Genomic DNA, 23,145 nt, shown 5'->3' with positions numbered 1-23,145 from the left:
CTGCAGACAACTCCTGCAGTGAGGTCAAAACTCGAGGAATCTGACAGTTCCAGAACTATAAAAGGTGGTTCCAGGGAAAAAGGGATGTTTGGTTTTTTGCCTTCCATTTGACTGCTTAATAAAGAAAACGTCTGAATTTTCACCTCAGATGGCACAAACCTAACACAAACTTACACATTCACTCTGCAAGTAATCTTTAAAATCTAGAAACAATATGTCAACATTGCAAACAATACTGGATTAATTTTATACTTGCATTTGGAATGACACTTAGATATTCTTGTTCTGGTTTGTGTCAATCCTGACTATTTTTAGCAAACAGGGAGGAAACAAGAGATAGTTTCTTCAGGAAAAAGAGGAGTGACTTCTTCCCCTCACTCACATATTCCTCTTAAGGATTTCCACTTAGAGATAATTTGGATTATTCTGTTTATGCTTTCAAACACAATTACCCTGTATTAGTACTGAGCAATATCCCCTCTCCAACTTCCATTTATTTCAGTGGGACCAAACCACAAAATGACTGACTAGTTTCCAGGAGTGTACTATCGCTTTCACTCTGTTTTAGACACCAGAAGGACAGTTCACAGAAACTGTACATTTATGTTTCTCCACAGCTCGTTGGCAACACGTACGGCATTTTCATGTGTCCAGTTAGGCACAGTCAAGGACTTCAGCCTGACACAGGACAGGAAGGGAGAGTTAAGTTCTTGCAGATGAAAATACAACAAACATTGGCAACAGTTTGTTCCCAACAGTTAGCTAAAAATGCTGGTGGAGCCATGGCATAGCATTTCATTGCATGCAGGACCTTAATTTACCTTCTTGCATCTTCTTTCCAACAATCCAGGCAGGTATTTCATTGAAATCGAAATGACTATATAGATCCCTTGCTGAACCCGGGCCCTGAGCCACCATTGCTGACAGCAGTGTAAGGCACCCCTGGCTCATCCTAAAAAGACAAAGCAGAGGGAAAACCTGCAGGTTATTTCCAGGATCATGGTTATACTAATCACCAAACCAACAGATTAAAACTTCAAGAGAAAACAGAAGGGAAGTTAAATAATCAAAGCAATTATTTTAGGTAGTAATAACAGCAGCTGGGAAAGAGGGGTGAGGGAGGAAGGGAGAAGGAAATGCCTTTTCATATTCTTCCCCAAAATTAGGCCATAAGGTGAGGCTGGATATTCCCTTTATCAAGTAGTTTAAAAGGGTGAAAGTGTCAAAACGAACAACTCTAAGATTACCTGTTCATGGCAGTGGGGCTGGACTACGCAAGCCTTAATTATGATTCTATGAACTCCTAAATTCATAGAGGTCTGCCATTTATTTCAACAGGAATACATAAGAGGACAGCAGACCTCCATCATCTGAACAGCCACTACCATGAACACATTTGTAACCTGTCCATCGTGCATCTGTCATGGACAATCTGTAAAAAGTCGTGTGGTTCAAGCAGAGATCCCATCTAGACATGCAATAAAGAAAATCCCTCTGCACAGCAAAGAGGTTGCACAGAAAATGCAGAGCATCTCCCACCAGAAATCTGCAGCCCCCTCTGTGCAGGTTCTAGAAGGATTCCTCCAGAACCTGCAATCTTTAAACATTTCATCAGAAGTGCACATCTTGCACAGCCTCAAAATTTGTTTCCAGTTTACACATTTGAGATTCTTTGTCAGGTTAAAAAGCCTGCTGCAATAAGATCAACTGCACAGCTCAGGAAGCACAGCTGTGCCTATGAACTAGGCAAGCAGAGAAAAGGTTTTCCAGTTCTGCTCAAAGACTGAAAGATGAGTCATTTGCCTCGGCCAAGTCAATTTCAGTCTGATTTTTTCTCTGCTTCCCTCTTCCTCCCAGGTCTGTACTGAAATGTCTCTGGCATTTGCAACTTTTTTCCCCATCCACAGGAGCATGAGAAATTGTTTGGTCTGGACTAAATAACAACAGTTACTGAGCAACCTAAAATGACCTCAGTTTTAGGAGACTGAAAAAATTACAGAAAAAGCCAGTCTGAAAGAGAAAAATCTATTATAAACATGGCAACCTGACTCCAAAAAAAATACAGGAAAACAAAGAACTCAAGAGCAGCTCTTTTTGCTGTCACAGGAAGACTGCCCAGCCCTGTTCCACGCAGTACATTCCACCCCACAAATCAAGCAGCAATAAAGTAAGAGGACTCAAGGTACCACCAGTGTTAGCTCTCACCAGGGCAGGCCCAACCGATGAAAACTACACCTTCAGGAAATTATCCTACAGCACTGGATTGTATGATGCATCAGAGCTTTCACTTTGCAAAGACTTCCACAGGCAATTATTTTATGACAAGTGGAAAAGGATTATTAAATAAAGGTGGATTATTAGCAATAACTCAAGATGAATTTTGAAACGTCCCGTACAGTCCCTCCAGATCAACTGACAGAGATTCTCCAGCAGAGCACCAAGAAGACTTACTTGTGATTTTCAGAATACAAAGCAGCATAGACCAGTCTCATATAGGAATGAATCAACTTTCTGACGATGTTCATTCCCACAAATGTGAGCGGTTGCTGGCTGTCCTCAGTAAAATGGCTTCTAGGGCTTGAAAGACTAACAGCATCTGCCGGATAAAAAAGTATGTTAGTATCTGACAATATCAGGTAAGACTTGAAATTATTAGCTGAGCAAATAGTAATAACCACCATCAATAAAGGGTAACCCCACCCCAAGAGGAAAGCTTCCACACACGAAAGGGACATTAACTTTTAGATTCTCTCCCAAATTAATGCTTCCTCTCGGAAAAGATCACTTTGGAGAGCATGTAGTTTCAAGGAATCATTGCTTTAAGAGACGGCTGCTCCTAAGTGGACGACGAAAAACAAAATGTCCCCGAGAAAAACACTGGGGCTGTTCCGGTCTTGCAATTATTTCCCTGCAGAGGAATCCAGAAACCACACAGCACTGGGCTGCGCCCATTACAAACACCAGCCCCGGTGAGCAAAGGGATATTGAGGAAAGGCTGTCACTGAACACGACACAGATAAAAATGATACTGGAAGACAAAGAATAGCAGGCGATGGTTAAAAAGCCACACAATACAGTACTATGTTGTAAGCAGTCAGCAATGCTGCACCAGCATTCAGAGTGAAAAATTATTGAACTCTGTGTTCATTCGTCATATTCTGATGAGGATAAATTGTGTCCAGCTAAAATAAGAAAAATGAGGTCAACTTTACCAGCGGCTTCCTAGAAATACTGATATATCAGGGAGATACCTAAGAACATTTACTTTCACCAGACTATTGTTTTGCTTACTTAACTGCTTTTATTGATCCCCTTATTTCCTAAAAGATCTTTTGATAACATTTAAAGAACCTTAACAGCTTGATTTGGACGGGACGATTGGCTGTGTGTGTCATTAAATCCAGGAACATCTATGAACTGAAAAGAGCATCTCCCACTCGGTAGGTGCTTCTGCCACTGCTACTTCCAGAAAAAAAAGAAAAAAACCAAACCAAAGCCATAATCAATTATCAGAGTTATCTACACCACAAAGCATTTATTCACAGAACCACAGAGTATCTTGAGCTGGACCCACAAGGATCATCCAGTCCAACTCCTGGTCCTGCACAGCCACCCCAACAGTCCCACGCCTGACAGCGCTGCCCAAACCTTCCTGGAGCTCTGGCAGTCTTGGCCACTGTGACCATTTTCTGGCAACCTTTTGTCGCTTCTTCTCCAGGGTGGGATTGTTGGGACTGCAGCCGCCAGTCCCTGAATTACAAGCCCCCTGTCCAACTTACTTCACTTTCCGGCTTCCTTTCTCCATCGAGAAGCTTGAATATCTCAGCACACTCCATGGAAATTTTCACGGATCTCTCCACGACATCGTACACTTGGGCCGATGGCAGCGTCCTGGCGACGGACACGAACGTCTCCAGCCCTGCAAAGGCGCAGCGTCAACCCGGGGCACCGGCGCCCCGTGCAGGGCCCGCTCCGGCCCGGCCGCGACCCTGAGGGGCCGAGCGGTGCCATGTGCGCCAGCCCCGCCAGCAGCAGCACCGGTGCCACCCACCCCCTGCGACGTGCCCCGGGACAGCCGCCTCCGCCGGGGACGGCGCGGCCGCCTCCGCCGGGGACGGGACGGCCGCCTCCGCCCGGGACGGGACGGCCGCCTCCGCCCGGGACGGCGCGGCCGCCTCCGCCCGGGACGGGACGGCCGCCTCCGCCCGGGACGGCGCGGCCGCCTCCGCCCGGGACGGCGCGGCGCGGCCGCCTCCGCCCGGGACGGCGCGGCGCGGCCCCCTCCGCCCGGGACGGCGCCGCGCGGCCCCCTCCGCCCGGGACGGCGCGGCGCGGCCGCCTCAGCCCGGGACGGCGCGGCCGCCTCAGCCCGAGACGGCGCGGCGCGGCCCCCTCAGCCCGGGACGGCGCGGCCGCCCCAGCCCGGGACGGCGCGGCCGCCTCTGCCCAGCGCGGCCGCCTCCGCCCGGGACGGCGCGGCCGCCTCCGCCCGGGACGGCGCGGCGCGGCCGCCTCCGCCCGGGACGGCGCGGCGCGGCCGCCTCCGCCCGGGACGGCGCGGCCCCCTCAGCCCCGGGACGGCGTGGCCCCCTCCGCCCAGCGCGGCCGCCTCAGGGCGCGCCTTTCCCGCCACGCAGAGCCCCTCACCTTTGGCGGCGGCCGCGGGGTCCCGCAGCAGCGCCGTGAGGCGGGCGCCATCGAACCCCTCGTCCCGCGGGCCGCAGGCTCCCCGCACCGCTTCCCGGCCATGCCCGGTTCGGAGCCGGCACGGCGGCACCCCGGAATCGCCGCTGCTCCCGCAGGCAGGGGCGGGTGGAGCGGGAGCGGCAGCGGACCGGAGATATCGCGGCCCGGGCAGGGTGCTGCTCCTGCGGTCCCGCCCCGGCCGAGTTGTCGGGCCTGCCCAGCGACCGGTGCTCAGGTGAGCAAAAAGAGTTAAAAATAGTTACCATGGAACGGCACAGAGTCCCCCTCCGGTTCACAAATTCAGAGTGTGCAGAGCCCGTTTTTATACAGTTTTTGGGCTTGGGCAACCGATTACGTCATGGGTTCTTTGTGTGTATGATTCTTGATTCATATTCATCTAGGGTCTTTTACGGTTGCAAGTCAGGTGAATAGTTTTTTCCGGGGAGACAGAAGCTTTTGTCCGGGTTTGCTGGAACCGGGTATTGAGATGTATGTCCTTGACGACAGTCGGGATGATGGCTGTGGGGCGCTGAGCACTCGGCCGACGGTGGCTGATGGCGGTGCTCAGCTCCATCAGCCAGGGGTCACACCCTCCTTTCTCTCCGCGATGGGTGATTATCTTCCCTCTCGGCAGAGGAATGTCTTCCAGGAACCCCGCATTCCTTTACACTTAAGAAAGTGATGTTATCCAGTAAAACACAAACTAACTCTAAAATATCTACTACACAGGCTTATAAAGTATATTATTAAAAACCCCACGAATTAATCTCAAAACATTCACCTCAATCTCGTTCCACCATCCCTTCCCACCCCCTGCCGTGGGCAGGACACCCAGGCGGCTTTACCTCTAGTTCAGTCAGGCCACAGGGATCCGGGGCAGCCACAGCTTCTCTGGGCCCTGTGCCAGGGCCTCGGCACCCTCACAGATGAGAATTCCTTCCCAGTATCCCATCTGCAGCAGTCTCTCTCTTTTGTTTCAGCCTTACAGTTTTCTTGAAACTTAAATTTATGCAGGTATCCAAATACACTGGCAATTCCAGAAATTGGTAAGCACATAATATGGAAAGTAAATAACATTCTCAAGAGGGAGTTGCTCTGTTTTTGAGGGGGTGAAAAGAAAGGCTAGTGCTAGCAGAACTAGGGAAAAAAAAATTTGATTTAACTCTGTTTTAAAAGGCTTAAAGTACCCATACTGAGATCTTCAAGGTGAAAGTCCTAGTTACCAGGCTTACAAGCCTGATAGTTATCATCACACCATATTTCATGGTTCTGGTATTTTAAAAGTACTGCAGAATGCTACTGAAAATTTTTTTATTTCAACTTGAAGTTAAATTATTCTCTCCCCTCACTGCCTGTGGAGCTGTTAGAGGCTTCCAGGAGGCTGGGGAAGCAGACTACGGGTTTCATTTCCAGCCAGGTCACTTCCATGTTCTGTTGGAGTGGACTTTGAAGCCTGTGTCCTTTTCTTTCTCTATTATATCTGACAACTTTCCTCCCCCAAGTCTGCTTTTTGGCAAGACGCATTTACGGAGGGTCAGTCGAAGACCTCAGGCTCAGAAAAAAATCATCTGTTCTGCTGTGCTTACATGTGCAACAGATGGGAGCAGCAATGAGTCGAGTAGTAACTTCTGAGCTGCCCGGTTTTTCAGTAAATCAGAATATTCTGTGATTCTTGCCAGATGAACTTATCATCATATCCAAGTTACACACACCCCTCTGGCATTTTCAAGGCTAAAAAGCAATTCCTGGTCCCTTGCATGAACCTCAGCTCCCCCCCTTGTTCAAGGAACAGTTCTAGATACAAGACTAACTGAGCCAAGCGACCCTTTCCTGCCTCAGTTACGTCCTCTGAGGCCTTTACTGTCCTGAACAGAAGGTAAACAGCTAAGCCCCAGCCCCGCAGTCCTGCCCAACTTGCCTTTGCTCCCAAACCTGAACCTTTTTCTTTGCTGTGGGATTCCTTACTCGTGCAATCCTGAAGACAAATATCTGATTTGGCAGATGAGACCATTTCTAACACAAAATCTTCACCGAGGTTTCTCTTCTGATTTCAGCCTTAAGCACTCCTGTCCTCCTCAGGCAGCCCCTATCTCCAGCCGTTAGCCATGGATCCTTGCTGTTCTCTAGCTGACACTGCCACCCCTCAAGTCTCTTGATACGCATTTACATCACTCCGTAACCGTGTCCTCCTGACCCTTCCCAAACTCAGCCTGATCTCCAGGCCTACAGCCTCTCCCTGCAGATGAGGGACTATGAGAAGGGCTGCAGACAGACCTTTGCATGACCCCAGCTATACAGCCCATGCTAATCCCAGCCCAAACCTGTCCTGCTGTTGGGATACCCCACTTACAGTTACAGTAACCCCTGTGGTGGTTTCACTTCACTTCATCTGTGAGTTGCAATCTCCCACCCTTCACTCCTTTGGTAAGAAACGCATTAGTGTCTTAAAATAAATGTTTCTTTTTATGTATAAATTAAGTATAGAAAGCATTCAGAGGGAATACATTTAATCCAAAATCTCACCTTAAAACTGTAGCTCTCAGTGTTCGCTCTCAGTTTACACAACTATTACACAGAAAAGTTTCCTTCAGTTTTTCCCCAAATTTCAAGTGTGATATAGAGCTCTTTGTCAAATCTTCCTGCTTTCCAGCCTTTGGCACCCTGAGGCATGGGATGACAGAAGGAGAGAGGGTGACGCTGCCCAGGGATGGGCTGACAGGACCACCTCCTCGGCACGGCCTCCCAAGAAGGGAATGCTCCCAACACTATCTCTTCTTTGTCATCACATGTCCAAATGCCCTGTGCCCTGCACCTCCATGATCCTTGCTGGGATCAGCCCAGTGCTAGCTCACACACTTGGACACAGTCATTGCAGAGCTTGAATTCCAGGAGTTCGGCATTGAGGAGTCCAGGGTATGTGCAAGTTCCGTGTATGGACCCAGGAGATGAGTGGGCTGGCAAGGCTGAGGTAAAACCACAACTTTTTTTACTCTAGATGCTGTAAAACAAAATCATCTCTCCTCCTCTTCTTCCTCCTCCTTCAATCCCGTAGTTATTTCAGCTGGAGTGCAAGGAGTGCATTTTAAGCCTGACTAATGGCAATTTATCTTCCTCCCACGAGGAATATTAGAGCCTGTCGATATGGGAGGATCTGCTGACCAGGCATTATGAGCATCAGGGGTTTGAGTAAGAGCATGGTGAGACTCTGGAACTGGGCTGCATGCCCAGGTGCTGAAGATGGGTGGAAAGACCAGAAAAAAAGGGAAGAGGACAGAAAAGTGTCAATGAGCAGGCTGTGCATAGCCAGAGGAGGCATTTGCTGAGAGCACCTCTGAGTATCTACTGCGATTCTCGGGTATTTCTGTGTACTGAAATCCTTCCCACCTTATACACATGGAATAATCTTCAAGCATCATCCAGTCTGAGTTTGACAAAGTCACTGAGTCACAGAATTTACCAGGGAGCCCTTACAGTCTTGATGGGAAAAGCAGGCACTTACAAGCACTGCAATATCATTTTAAATTTTTGTTATATGCTTCTAATTTCACTGTGCTCAGGTCGAATTAGCCTGAGGTCTGGATCTCAAAACTATTAACTCTCACTGATTAGATATTGATACGGGCTATTCTTTTCTGAAACACCACCAGTTTTGCATGCCTTTGCATACCTAACTTGAGACATCTGGAAGCCCGATTTTTTCAAGGCTCTTGGAAAAGCCACAGTTTTTTCAGTGTTTTGACATTGATTCTGTGGCTTTGAAAAGCTTCTGTCTTGAATTTCAAGTACGTAGTCATTGGTCATTTTGGAAAATCTTGTCTTAAATACTTACGGAAGGGGAACAGTGTCATGATAACGACCCATCAGAGGCAGGCTCATAAAACCGTAGTAAAGCACTTTGACAAAGAGGGTGATTTCCCTGACCGTGCTCCACCCAGTAACTGTGGCCTAATGTCCTTCCTAACTGAGGGGCAGGACACACAGTCTTTCCCAGTGTGTCTTTGAAACATCATGTCGGGAAGTGACCAGGGACAATTTGGGTGCTTTAACAGGGCAAGAGCAACAAAGCCAGGACTTTTTCCTTGGTGCATTTGTTCTGCCTCCACCTCAGGTCATGTTTTCTCTTGTTTGCAGCAGTAAGCTCTCTGAGATGGGACATGCCTCTCACTTCATGTCTATACAAGTGCCAGGTGCACTGCTAGAAAAAATAATCTGCGTACAGGAGAAGTGCCAGCAAGACTGGCAGCATTCAGGGGGGTGGGGAGCGGGGACTTTCTGCTGCCTCTCCTGAGGAAATGGAGTGAGGTTTCATTCCAAATGAAACGTGAGGAGACTGGCTTTGCAAACTTCATGGGTCACATCTTCTGTCTCGTGAAGTGGTGGGGGTCTCTATGGTGTTTTGACTAGTTTGGCCAAGGAGCAGCTCATGGTCACCAAACTCAGAACTTGCTTAGCTGAATTCGCTCTCTCTGAAGCAAGTCAAAAAATAGCAGGAAACAGCAAATCATTCCCCTCCTTCTAAACCTGCTGGATGGAGTACTTCACTCAGTATTCATTCCAATTTCTATTTACACACACAAGAATGTTTCCTTACTCTGGCTCACAGAATTGGTCCTCTCCAGTTCAAATTACAGCACACTTGAAGCTCTTGTTAGATCGTATCATCCATAGCGCCTTGTGAGAACTTACAGCATCCAAAACACATTCAGAATTGGAAAAAACTATGGAACAGGCTTCTCTACAACGATTTTCAGTTTGTGTCCATAGAAATAGAGGTTGGATTGGGGAAAATGCGCTCTGTTATTTTAAATAATCAAAATGCAGTGATTACTGTAAGGTATGTGCTTTGTTTTAAGTGGTCTGACACTCATTTCCATAGAAACAGAGAGAGGATAACAGCCCACTTGTTTGAACTGTCCTGTGGATTCTGTCTCTGTCAGAATGCAGGAATATAAAGCTTTTAAAAACGTGGGAAAGGCCTGGGGTTTTGCTCTTAATGTTTTGTTTTGTTTTGTTTTAATCCTCAAAAGCCAAAAAGAACATTAGGGAACTTCTTGGAAATTTTATTCTGGGAGAACAGAATGAAAATGACAAATACCAGCTCTTAAAAAATTACAGGGGAGAAAGCAGGAAGAAGCAGCAGTAGGATGGGGAGAAGTGTACACACACACAGACGAGTGAGAGTGTGCGTGTGTGTGTGTGTGTGAGTGTGTGTGTGTGTGTGTGTGTGTGTGTGTGTGTGAGAAAAAGTATTTCTGAGATATTCTTCTGACAACTCTTGTTCTTCTACATTAGATCTAGTGATTTTTTTTCACTAATAGAAGATTTTAGGCCATCTAACTGAACTATTTTATTTCAAATTACTATTTTCATATTCACTTTCTTTATTTCACATTGTTTTCTTCTTAACTGACACACTAATTTTATCGGAATTTCCATACACTAAGCAATGATATGAGTTTTGAATTGGCAGTTTGGCTGAAATTCAGGGGAAAATGAATATCAAGGAGAAAAAGAAGTGAAGTGCTCAAATTTTGTCTTTGCTTTTTTAAAGCTTCCATGTAACAACACAATTCCTGCATTTCTGGCACAGTAAAATAATTCCTCCCCAAGTTCAAAAGAGAGAAACTCACTGAAGCAGATGTGATATCTTTCTTGGATTCTAACTTCTAGACTTTCAAGTGATTTTTTTCTTTGGGGAAAAAATGAATCCAATTCCTGTTGCTCGTGACGGAAGGACAAGGCTGAGATTCTGTAATTCTACATGCTGAACATGTCTGGATTAGTTATATTGTCTTCCAGCAACTGAATATTGCCAGCTTGTAGAAGCAGCTTTCAAGGCTGTAGCAAAGAGGTGCATTCTGCACATCATGATAAACACTTGCTCCCTTCCTGCCTTTGTGTTTTATGCCACTGTCTCCAAGTTTTCTATTCACACACTACCCATCACGGGGGATAGCAGAGATTCGCAAAAATACTTTTTATATTTTAGGGTACATGGTTTTTAGGTTAATGTTGAATAGCAAAGTAGCCCCCATTCAGCGGGAAAAGAAAAAGAAAGTGTATACATATATCTCAGTGCCATTCTACTGAAAGCATGTCTTCAGTTCCTGTCAGCCACAGTGTCCGTGAGTTTTCCTTCTCCACAGGAAGGCTTCCCTGGAAGATGTGTACAAGCCGGAGCACCCAGCTGCCTCTTGCGCTGTGCTGTCCTTCAGCCCTCCCCGCTTCACCTCCCTGGAGGTTACCTGCATTTCAAACCTCTCCCAGTTCAGTCATTCCACTTGGAAACTGCCTTTGCCTTCGGGTTATACTTGCACACTGCCAAAAGCATGCCAGGCTCATTCCTGCGCTTTGGGATGGTCTTTTGCTTTCAGCATCACCAGGCTAGAAAAAGTTACGTTATCTCACTGGGAAGATTCACAAATACTCATCAGGCAACAGCCCTGGCAGACCTTCTGATTCAAAGCCTTTCAAGCACAAGAATGGGATACTTCCCAGTGATTTTGGATGCTGTCTATGTCTTCAGCATTGATTGCGCTTCAATGACCGCCCACAAAATTTGTTTGAATTTTAAAACCCCGCTGTGTTAAGAGAATCTTCCCCCACAAAACCGGGGGACAGACAGTAGAAAAGGTTTGACTGCAGCAATTTGCATTAAGTGTCCTTTGCAGGCTTTGACTATTTCCACCCACCCCTGAAAGAGCCTGGGAGACGGGCATTAACGGCCAATCATTAGGCAATGGCTTTTTGAGATAACAATCAGGCTTGCCTAGTATCAATGAGACCTGTTAAAATTAAGTCTTTGCCTTGCAGAGTCACTTTGTGTTGTCATGTGGGATGCTGAGATGTGATACAGCACGTCCTCTTCCCCTAAGCAGGTTTAATCCCATTTTCTCATAATCTCAAAATTCTGTTTGTCCCTGCCATGGCATCCTGGTTATCAAACCAGCTGTGCTAATTAGAGATGTCTTCCTCTCTGTCTTGCGTATTCCCACACCCCGGCATTCATTTCTGCCTTTGGTGGGACTGACCTGAGACAGCAAGTGCAGGAAGTGTCCAACTGAATGATCACCCTGAAGGCAAGGTCCAGGGGAAAAAGGAGGAGAGTAGGGGGAGACAACCACAAGTCTCCTTCCAGTTCCCCAGGTGGAAGGCAGAGGGTAACTGGCTGAGTTCAAAGGCAAACACTGTCCTTATCTGAGGCAAGGGTTTCACCTGCAGACCTACTGTTTTCTCTGCCCATCTGTGTTTGCAGTTGCAGATGTTTCAGAGTGATTTTATACTGTTATTTGGGAATCTTTGATCCCATTTATCTGAGTTCAGTAACACTTGATTGAACGTCCCTGACCTCAGACAGGTTCATGTGAAACCTGTTTTGCTCTTATCTGCCCAAGACTACGGAGGTATAGTCTGATATATGTGATACCCCGTTGTTTTTCTGGGTGTTAAGAGGGACAAGGTGAGGAATAAAAGTGGGTTCAGATTCTAACATGAAGACCAAGTTGGTCAAAGTTCAGTGTAACCTCTGAAAAGAGGGGCCAGACTTTGGAAATTCAAATCTGGATGCATTCCAGCTTCAGTTGGAACAGGAGGAGAGGAATAGTTTTAACACAATTAGTTTGGTTCCATCATCTTTCACTTACTCACTCATGGGGTTTTGTCTTTTTTTTTTTTTTTTTTTTCCTCAGGAGAAAGATCAGTGTGAACATGCATAGCAGGATGTAAACAGTTGGATATTCATGTTTACCCGCTGTATACCGCAGCACAGCCCCAGGAAGAAAAGATGCTTTCACTCCCCATTTCCAGAGTTGGTTCTAAGCTCTCTTTCCTGAGGACAGCTCTTACAGGAACTGGGAAATGAGTGTCCTGATTTATCCCCTTGAGTCCCTCATACCTTAAAAGAAGCACCAAATGACATTTGAAGGTAGTTTAGCAGGTAGTAATGAAAATTTGTTGGAACTTCTCACCGGTTCACTTTTCTGTATCACAAAAGGTTACAGGGAACAACTTGAACTCTCTCATAGTAACTTCAAGATGTTTCCCCACTTTGCAGTGAAGGTTTTAAGCCAAGCCTACACACTTCAAACTCAAGACCCGCTGGAGTCGGAACGCTGCGGGGATGAGGTAAGGAGGTGCCACCGGTGTGAGGAAAGAGAGAAGGTCCTTTCGCAGCCTGGAAGAGTCAGTGCTGTTTGCCCACTGAAATCCCTCACCCAGAGATCCTGCCAGGCGTAGGTCCCAGCTGGGTCCCCTCAGAGACCCGTGAGCCGAGGTGTAAGGGCTGCAGCGGCAGACTTGGCAGGGTCTGGCACGAGGGCCGAGGGCGCCTGGAGCAGGCAAGGCAGGGAAGTTGGGCTGCGGGGGACGGGGAGTGATGGGGAGCACCTCGCACCTGCCTCGGGAAAAACACAAGCGGGGAAACGCGGTCACGAGTCGCGGTGTGTGCAAGTCCGTGACAGTCCTCCAACCATTGCCAGGCGAGAACGATGGGCGAGACGGTGAGATGGAGCCTCTAGAGCAGAGGGAGGCGCGAACTGCTCGGAGAGGGGTGGGGAGAGCCGGGGAGGGCGGGCGAGGTGCAGCCGGCTCTGAGTCAGCCCGGCTGCGCGATGTGCGCGGAGGGCAGTGCCCGGCACGGCGCCGCCGGGAGCCCGCGTCCCTTCCCGTCCCCTCCCCGCCGCCCCCGCGTCCCGAGCGCCCGCGCCCGCCGGACCCGCTCCCGCCGCGGCCGCTGGCAGGGCTGCTCCGCCCTCGCCCTCCCTCTGCCCCTTCTCCTCCTCCGCCCGCGGGGCAAGGGCAGCCCCGAGCGCGCCAGCCGGGACCGGCCGCACCATGTGAAGCGGCGGGGCTGCCGCCCGCCCCGAGCCGCCCTCTCCCGCACCATGAGGGACGGGGATGCGGGGCAGCGCCCACGCCGCGCACAGGCAGAGCCCGGGGGGCTCCTCCGCCTCCTGTCCTGCGCGGTCCTTGTGTGCGGGGCGGAGGTCGCGGCGCTCGCCGACTTCTCAGGTACGGGGCGGGCACCGAGTGACGGGCTCCCGGGTGCGGGGGGCTGCGGGGCTCCGAGGGGCCGGGCGGAGGCGGACGCGGCGCGGGCAGGGTCTGGCGAGGGCTGTCAGCCCCCCGCAATGCCCCGGGGGGACCCGCCACATCCAGGGCAGGGGCCGCGGGCTCCCGGCCGGAGCGCTCCGTGTTCGTTCCCCCTCTGCGGGGCCGTGTCCCGGGCCTGCACCCCGGGGAGCGCGGCTCCAATGCGCCGCGAAGGCAGGAAGGAGGAGAGGGTTGAGGGCTTCCAGAGGGGCCGGGTGGGAAGGGACACGAGAAGCCGAGCGGTCGCTGCGCGGTGGGAACGCTGGGCGTGGATCGGCCAGGCCCTGACCAAAAGTGCGTGGAAGTCCCTGGAAAGGTTCCCACTTTCTCCTGGAGACTTGGAGTCGGGCACTGGGGAGCGGACAAGTGCTGCACTTCTCTCTGCTGGGAGGGAAGCCTCGTAGCACCGGGATGAGGGGAGTCTCTGCCCAGGGAGCTGAGGCACCAGCTGTCGCCCAGAAATCACAGACGTGATCCCTAGGAAGGTGCTGCATCACTGCATAGTGAAGTGACTGCAGGAACTGGGAAAGTATCCTTGTTTCCAACAGGATGAGAAGAAATCTCTATTCTTTGTTTGTGAAAACTGCACTCTTTAACCTTTTCTAGTGCACCAGGACATCCCACTGCTGTTAGAAAGTTATTTAGAAGAGCTGTTTCTATGTGTCACAGGGAGCACAGCATATTCCTGGCAGCTGGCAGCTTAAGGAACTGCCTCTAGGGCAGAAAGCAAACCTGACCCGTATTGAACCGAGCAGAACTTCCCAAAAGTCAGTCGAGTGCACTGGAACAAAGTTAATATATAATTAATAACCAAAACGTGTTGTTATGCATTTTGTTTGTGTTGATACAGTTCAAAATGCTGGTCATGGTTCTGTAGAAAATATTTCCTCAGTAAGAGAAAAATACAGTTTGTAATTTTAAAAATTGTGTCCAGCTCCAGAAGCATGAAAATTTCTAAGCAAGCAGCCACGAAATATAAAGACCAGAATTATGTGCTTGGATAAGCTACATTTCTCATCTTAAATTCCTTTCACATGTAAAAGGCTTTTAAATGCTTGCTGTCTCATTCTTTGGTTTTTTTACTTAACTGCTGGTTTGGGATGTTAGTTTTGGAATCACACGGTGGTTCTCCACAATAACATAAAACAAATGTTCAAACTGTCCCTTTCAACTAGCCACTGAGTTAAAAATTATCCCTTTATGTAGGAAAGTTCCTCTCACAAAAGTCTGTTCATTTTTCAGATGATGTTATTTAGATAAGGTTATCCGAGATTAATTTCAGAAGCACAGCTGTCTTCAGTATTCCTTGTGCACTGAGCTTTCTAAATAGGTAGAATGACCAGAGAAAAAAAGTTCTCACACCTGAGATCAGTATTAAACATGACATGCAGAGGTATCAGTAAATAAGACATAGAGAAGGACAGCAGATTCCAGAATTCCCAGCAGACTGGGAAGTTCCCAGGCCTGAACAAAATCTGCTCACATTTTAAATTGGAGATCTAATCCAGAATGACAGAAAAGACCAAAAATGTTACCATAACCTTTTTAAACAATGCATCCAGAGCATAGGGAGAAGTGTTCAGCTGCTTCAAAACCAGGTGCTGTGGACCAGGAGCTGCCAGAGGTGAGACAGAGCCCTGCACTGCCATCCCCAGGCTGTTTAGCACTGTTAAAGAATTACAAGCTCCATAACAGCGGCTTCGAGAGGAGTTTGTGGAGTTGCTGATTTTCCTTATTTGCTCTCTCCCTCGGCAGGAACAGCAACTCAATTTTCCTGAACTCTGCTGAGTATACATGGCCACAAACCTGGCCTGTTTAAAGCGCCTTGCAGCTGCCAAGTGCAGTGAGGCCTCCACCCCAACAGCCTAAACCCTCTTCCTCTCTCCCCCCCTCTCCCCACCATTCTGACAACTTTCCAGAGTTCCTTCCTAGACTGCTGCCGGCTTCCAACACCTGCCCGTGTAATCTCTGTTGTTCCCTTAATGCAAGTGTTAAATTGTGCCAGCGGTTCCACCCTGGCCAGAGCCCATTTGTTCATCACCAGCCCCCAGTGTTTGCTTGTAACAACCCAAAGATGCTCCCTCATGGGATCTGTTTGATGTACTGCAAAGGGGAGCAGGGAGGAGCGTATAGTGAAAAGTTATTATTACTATTTATAAGTTTGACTTGTATTTGTGGTCTGTATCCTTTCTACTGCCTAGAGGCGCAGGTTCTTGCTCTCATCTGTCTAGCTTTTAACTATGAGGAAAAAACCCCCTTGGTGTATTTGTTTGTTTGTTTGTTTGTTTTAAGAGAGACATTTGTTCACTGTGCCGTAACATTTTGTGGATTGGTATTTTCTAGGGAAGAAAAATGTTCTGAAGTAGGACACCAGCAGCAGTTCAAAATTCAACTCTGTGAGAACAACTCAATTGAGTTTCTCTTATTGGAAGTAATGTTGACACAATGAAATCCACATAATCTGTATTTCTCTAGCAGCTTGAAGGAACAAACAAGAAATTTAAAGGTTGGACTTGATGATCTTGCAGGTCTTTTTCAACCTTAATGATTCTTTGAATCTATATTTATTAGTTCCATTGGTTACTGAAAGCTGAGGTGCACTCTGAGGTCTGCAGTCCTCTGTGTGAATAATTTTTCAGAGTGGAATCCAAGCAGTCATGCCCAAATTTAAACTGAAAGCTGAAGGTTTGGAAGAAGAAAGATTTAGTCCACAGTTCTTTCCTTAGACCTTGATGAATGTGAGAGTGGTTTTACAGCTACAGAATTTTCTTCCCCTCATGCCTGATCTTCAAAACACACTTCTTACCTAAAATATTTCTTTATTTTCTCCGTGACCACTAGTAGCTTCCACATTTTGGATCAGGTTCCATTCCAGGGGCTGCTGTGAGTTTTGCTGGTTCTCCAGTCTGAGGATACTCTGGGCTCCCAGGACACTGTCAGAAGAGCCATTTTTCAGGACATCAGGGCCTCATGACAGCCATTTCTTCACAACTCTCCTGTGTTCAAGGACTAGTTCCCAAAACAGGCGAAACCAGGAGCTGGCAAAACCAGCCAACTCCTCTCCAGTATTTCACACTGTAGGTGTGCTGGTGCTATAGAAAGCCCAGGTGCTGAGGGACAGCTGGCTTGGCTGGGGATGGAAGCACTTTGTGGGTGCCTTCCCAACAGCAAGGATCACTGCTCCTCATCTCATCCCCTTGCTTCTCCAGTGGGAAAAGACCTTAGCTCTCCATCCTATCCCGACTCCTTCTCTCACCTTTTCCCTGTCTTGACAATTTCTGTGCCTTAATTTCCCACAGCTGACAAAGTGAACTGACCCCTTGTCCAAATGGGAACAAACTCCTCCTCTCTGGCAACACTGAGGAACACCCACTCACCCCCTTTTTAGTGCTCCTTCCTTCTTTTTATGTTCTCCTTGCTGCTCTGAGCTCAGGCTTGACCTCACCTCCTCGGCTCACTCACCAGTCAGTCTCCATTTCTTTACCTGAGTCCCAGCCACGTTTTCTGGGCAGCTTTCAAGAAATGTGGCTGTAACAGAAGATCAAAAATGAAGTAATTGTGATTGCATAACTGGGGTGAGGAATGACTTTCTGGATGTGAACAGAAAGCAGCCGCTGCTTAGGGGTAGAACCTTTTAATCTTGCTACTGGTTTTCTGTCTTTTCTTGCAAATCAGTTCAGACAGAACTGAGCATCACTTTAACTCCACAGACTTGGTCTCCTGACCCAACCACAGAAACAAGGGGGTCTAATGAAAAAGCAAACCAGTTCACCCCAGAAATATAATCTGCTCCTGTGACCTTTCTGCATTAAAAGTTTCCATTAAGTTCTGTGGCATTCACCCATCCCAGATTCCCCCAGGTAAAAGGAAAGCAAACAAATGCTTTGAGCAAATGCTTTGTTTGTAGTAATGCGGGAGGATGAATCACTACCGACCACAATGATGCAGAGGTTTTTCTGTAGGCTTTGTGTTGGTCAGATAAAATCCTATATAAATTTTCTTGAGTCAGTTCTGTTGACTCACCGTGGCAATTGCAGCGTGTCCTTCAACCAGGATATTTAAAGAAGTGCTAGAAGGAGTGATGCAATGATGCATCTTCTCAACACTGCCTTGTAAAAGGCAGATGTTCATTGCATTATTTAAAGAAAAACATTTCATTTTAGAAATGTGTTGCATTTCAATAATGTGTGAGTTAAAGCTCAAAGTCCGGTTTAAAGCTTCTCCGAGTGAAGTGGGCTTTGGTCTGGGATTTGTTCTGTGGAATAAAGAGGTGTGTGTCAGAACTGAGATTTTTAGTTTAGATCATGGTGCAGAGAACCCAGGTTTTGTTTCAGGCTTGTCCCCGCAGTTCTTTTTGCCTTCCTGCAGGTGTAATTTATGAAACCACATTTTAAATGTGCTAATATTTTTTGCTAAATCCACTGATGAGATTTAGTTATCTTGATAGAGATGTAAAAGCTTTGGTCCTGTCAGGTTGTAACACATTTTTGAGGCCTTTACAGTAAGCTAGGTCTTCATCCCCAAGAAGAGATGCTGCCCCCAAAGTTCGTGTCCCCCGTGTCCTTGTGAGAAATCCCTCTCCCTAGGCCACAAGCGGCTCGCACACACCACCCCGAAGAAACGCTCCGGGGGCGCTCGGGGCACACGAGCACTCCGGGCCCTTTACCGGGCTCCTCCTCGGCGCCTGCCCCGGGAACGCCCGACTCCCCCGGGGCTGTGCGCAGCCAGGACCGGCCCCCCAGCCGCACTGTCCGGGGAGGCCGGGAGGGAGGGAAGGAGGGATGGCGGGAGGGACCGCGGGGGCGCTGGCAGGGACGGCACTCGTGGCGCAGCAGGACGCGGCCGCTCTCCTCGCCATCGAACGCCCGGCTCCGTGTTGCCGCCCGCCCCCGGGCCGCCCGCAGCCGGCGCACACGAACGCCACGGGCACGGGGGCCGCGTCCGCCCCGCCGCTCTCGCTGCTGCTGCTGCTGCTGCTGGTCGGGCCGGCCGCCGCCCGGCTCCAGCAGCGACAGCGAGCGCTCCCGCTCCGGGCACAGCGACCCCCGACATCGCCTTCCAATCGCCGGCCGAGGAAGCGGCGGTGAGCGCGGGCACCGGTCCGGGGCCGCCCGGGAACTGCCCTCGGCTCGGTTCGGCGCGGCTCGTTCGGTTCGGCTTGACGCAGTGAAAGTCGGCTGAACTCGACAGACTTCGGCTGCTGGCCTAAAGTCGGTGATTTTCGTCAGGCCTCGGCTATTTTCGGCTGTTCGGCTGCACTCGGTTATTATCGGTTGCGAGCAGCGTGCCAGGACTTCCGCCCTTCCTCGCCGCCATGCTGACTGTGGCTGAAGCCACTTCCGGTCGAACCGCCATCCTTTCTGTGGGCACTCACTAAGGTCCCCCCCCCCCCGCTGCTCGCACAGGCGCCTGGCCCAATGGACTGCCGCCCGCGGCGCCGCTGCGCCCCCATCCCGTGTCCGCACACCCGCAAACGCCGCGGAAAATCGCGCCCGGACGGCTCCGGGGTCCGGGTGGCGCGCGCAGGCAGCCGGCTGCCACGCGCCCGGGCTCCTTGCCTTTTTCCCTCCCTTTCGGCCCCGAGCTGCGGGCGGGCGGCAGCGTCGCCCCCGAGCTCACAATGCGGGGCTGCCACGCGTGTCGGGGACGGGCGGGGGGGACAGCTGCACTACCGCTCTTTGCCCACAGGGTGGCAGCATTGCCGCACAGATCAGGCGGGCCGGGCGGGGGGGAAGCTGCACTACCGCTCTTTGCCCACACGGTGGCAGCACTGCCGCACAGATCAGGCGGGACAGGCGGGAGGGACAGCTGCACTACCGCTCTTTGCCCACGCGGTGGCAGCATTGCCGCACAGATCAGGCGGGACGGGCACGGGGGACAGCTGCACTACCGCTGTTTGCCCACAGGGTGGCAGCATTGCCGCACAGATCAGACGGGACGGGCGGGGGGGGAGCTGCACTACCGCTCTCTGCCCACAGGGTGGCAGCACTGCCGCGCGGCGGCGCGGAGCGGAGGCGAAAACGAACGTGCCCAGGAATGCCCTGGCGAACAGCCTCCGGAATAAATGGCCCAAAAGACCCCCGAGCACACCTGCGAGAACCCTGCCAGCAACCAGACCGAAACAAAAAAGCCTTTCGTTCAGGCTCTATTCCAAAAATCCTCCCAAATCCCCCCAAAATTACACAAATATCCCCCAAAATTCCCCCTAATATCCCCCAAAACTCCCCCCAAACCTCAACAATTCCCCCCCAAATCCCCCCAATTCCCCCCAAAAATCCCGCCAAAATCCCCCCAAAAAATCCCCGAAAAACTCCCCCGAAAATCCAGAAAATTCCCCCCAAAAATCCCGCCAAAATGCCCCCCCAAATTCTTTCAAAAATCCCCCCAAATCCCCCCCAAAATTCCTGCAAAATCCCCCAAAGATCCTCCCAAAAACCCCAAAAAATCTCCCCCAAAATGCCTCTAAAATCCCCACAAAATTCCCCAAAATCTCCTAAAATCCCCCCAAAATTCCACAAAAATCTCCCCCAAAATCCCGCAACCCCCCCAAAATCCACCCAAAATCCACAATTGTACCTCCACAATCTAAAAAAATTCCCCCAAAAATCCCGCCAAAATTCCCCCCAAAAATCCCCATAAAATCCATAAAGATCCCCCCAAAAATGCCACCAAAATCCCCCCAAAAAGCCCCGAAAAAATCCTCCCAAAAATCCCCCCAAAATCCACAAAATCCCTCACAAAATTCCCCCAAAATCCCCCCGAAAATGCCGCAAAACCCCCCAAAAATCTCCCCGAAAAATCCCCCAAATATCCTCCCAAAAATCCCGCCAAAATGCCCAAAACAATCCTCCAAAAAATCCTCAAAAAATCCCCCAAAATCCCCCATAAATTCCCCCCAATCCCCCCAAATATCCTCCAAAAATCCTCCCAAAAATATCCTGGAAAATCGCCCTAAAAATCCTCCCAAAAATTCCCAAAAAATCCCCACAAAAATTCCCCAAAATTTCCTCCCAAAAATCCACCCCAAAAATCCACGAGATCCCCACAAAAATCCTCCCAAAAATTCCTGCAAAATTCCCCAAATATCCACAAAAAATCCTCCCAAAAATCCCCAAAAATCGCCCCAAAAATGCTCCCAAAAATTCCCTCAAAATCAAAAAAAAAATCCCTCCAAAAATCCCCGAAAATATCCTCCCAAAAATCCCCTCAAAAATCCCCAAAAAATCCCCCCCCAAAATCCCCCAAAATCCCCCCAAAATCCTCCCCAAAAATCCACGGAAAAATCCCCGAAAACCTCCCCCCGGGAATCCCCAGAAATATCCCCAAATTCACCCCAAAAATCCAATCAAAATCCCCCAAAAATCCTCCCAAAAAATTCTTTAAAATGTCCCTAAAAATCTCCCCCCAAATTCCCCAAAAACACCTCTAAAAATCCTCCCAAAAATCCCCGAAAAAATTCCCCCCCAAAATCCCACCAAAAATCCATTCAAATTCCCCCCAAAAATCCCCCCAAATATGCCTTTAAAATCCCAAAAAAATCTCCCCAAATCCCCCCAAAAATTCCTGCAAAAATCCCCCCAAAAATCCCCCCATAAATCCTCCCCAAAATCCCCAAAAATATCCGCAGTAATCGCCCCAAAATTCCTTCCAAAAATCCCCCCAAAATCGTCAAAAAATCCACAAAAAATCTCGCAAAATCCCCCCAAAAATCCTCCAAAAAATCCCCCAAAATTCCCAAGAATATCCTCAAAAATTGCCCCAAAAATCCCTCTGAAAATTCACCCAAAAATCCCCCCCAAATCCCCCCCAAAATTCCCCAGAAAATCTCGCCAAAAAGCCTCCCGAAAATCCCCCGAAAATCCACAAAATCCCCCAAAAAATCCTACCAAAAATTCCTGCAAAATACCCCAAATATCCACAAAAAATCCTCCCAAAAATCCCCCCAAAATCCCCCCCAAAATTCCCCCTAAGTCCCCCAAGAACCCCCCCAAAATCCTCCCAGTTTGCTGCCAGCCTGGTGTGCTCCTGGAAGTGCCGCTGACCTGCCAGGGCTGAGGAGCTGCTGGCTGGGTGCTGGTTCTGTTCTGCAGTGGGAGCAGGTAGCCCCTTGGAGGGCTTAGAGAGAAACCTGGAGATGGGCTGGGGGAGCCTGAACTGGGATCTTCTCCCTTGCTGACCCTTGGTAATAGGGCATTAGGGAGTTGCACGATTCTATCTAACTCATGCTTGCTTGGGCAAATGAACAGAGCTCGGGAAGGTCCTTGAATGTGTGGGGTTTTTGTTGTAGTCCTGGTTTAGAAGCACCTTCTGTCCCAAAGGAAAAAAGTGGCACTTGCTGCCACTGGGAGACCGTAGTTCCTTTCCTTCAGAATGTTTGCACTGCTCTGTAGCTGATGTGCTGCTATCACCATCTGCAAGGTTCTTGTCTTTGCAGTGTATTTCATCATATTCCACGTTTCAGCAGTGATTCGTGACCTGCTGAAGTGTTTGGAACCAATTTTTATTCACCCCTTCCCCAAAATTTCAATACATATCACAAAGGATGTGTAGTTCTGGTTTTTCCCTGTACAGTATTTGTACAAAGGACCTGGGCACAGCACCCAGTTGAATAAGTCGTGGTTTACATTTCAAAGGTTCTTGTTCTGGCACTGTGTGTTTGCAGATGTGGGCTGGCATGTTTAATAACCCTCAGGGCCACATTCGAGAACAATTTATCGGATTTCAAAGAGAATTCCCAACAAAACCCAATAAGCAGAAAATCCTTTGGGGTTTAGTTCCATTCCTCACCTCTTCCAAGTGGAGGGAAGACGGGATTTGGTTGCACATGGCAGCAGCACTGATTGATCAGGGCTTTTTTTTAAATTTAAAAAAAAAGTAATAAAAATAAACCCAGTCTGATATAAATGTCTTTCAAAGCCATTAAAGCTTTTTAAACCCAAGAAGACCATCATGATTCCTGAGTTCTGTCTTCTATTCATACTGGTTTTAGGTATCACGAAATCAACCAGGCTCTTCAAGAAATAGTAAATTGTCATGACTAATCCTCTGGCTCCTCCTCATTTGCACTTACAGCCCATTGTGGGAAGCTCTGCAGCCTTTTTTTTTCCATCCTGTATTGGAGAGAGGATGGAAATTAATGATGCACACATGCACAAACTGTTTCTGGTTCTTTAAAAACTTTAAAATGCCAGTAATAAAAATGATATAAGTAATATTGTGTCTCAGACTGTTCAAGAAAAGAGAAATTGGAGCTTTAATGTTCCACTGAGAGATACTGAATAAAATCTTTCCCCTGAGTTTGCAAACAGTAATAAAATACGGAGGGTTTTTTACCAAACAAGTCAGGTCTGTATGAGAGCAGCTCAGGAG

General features: G+C 48.9%; 1 protein-coding gene across 1 annotated transcript; it reads right to left on the bottom strand.

Moving 5' to 3' along the window:
• Positions 1–1,965: 1,965 nt before the first annotated feature.
• On the bottom strand, positions 1,966–5,046 carry LOC136296547 (nucleolar pre-ribosomal-associated protein 1-like). The gene is made up of 4 exons (XM_066195691.1): positions 5,042–5,046; positions 4,648–4,790; positions 3,780–3,919; positions 1,966–2,596 (listed from the first exon to the last, which is right to left on the bottom strand). The coding sequence occupies exons 1-4, from the start codon at positions 5,044–5,046 to the stop codon at positions 2,522–2,524; spliced, it is 363 nt and encodes a 120-aa protein (XP_066051788.1). The 3' UTR covers positions 1,966–2,521.
• Positions 5,047–23,145: the final 18,099 nt, after the last annotated feature.

The sequence above is a fragment of the Chamaea fasciata genome, unplaced genomic scaffold (genome assembly GCF_029207755.1).
Source record: "Chamaea fasciata isolate MVZ Bird 193981 ecotype frontalis unplaced genomic scaffold, bChaFas1.0.hap1 SCAF_13, whole genome shotgun sequence".
NCBI lineage: Eukaryota > Metazoa > Chordata > Aves > Passeriformes > Sylviidae > Chamaea > Chamaea fasciata.
The sequence above is the reverse complement of the archived record's forward strand: the minus strand, read 5'-3'. Positions and strand labels throughout refer to the sequence as shown.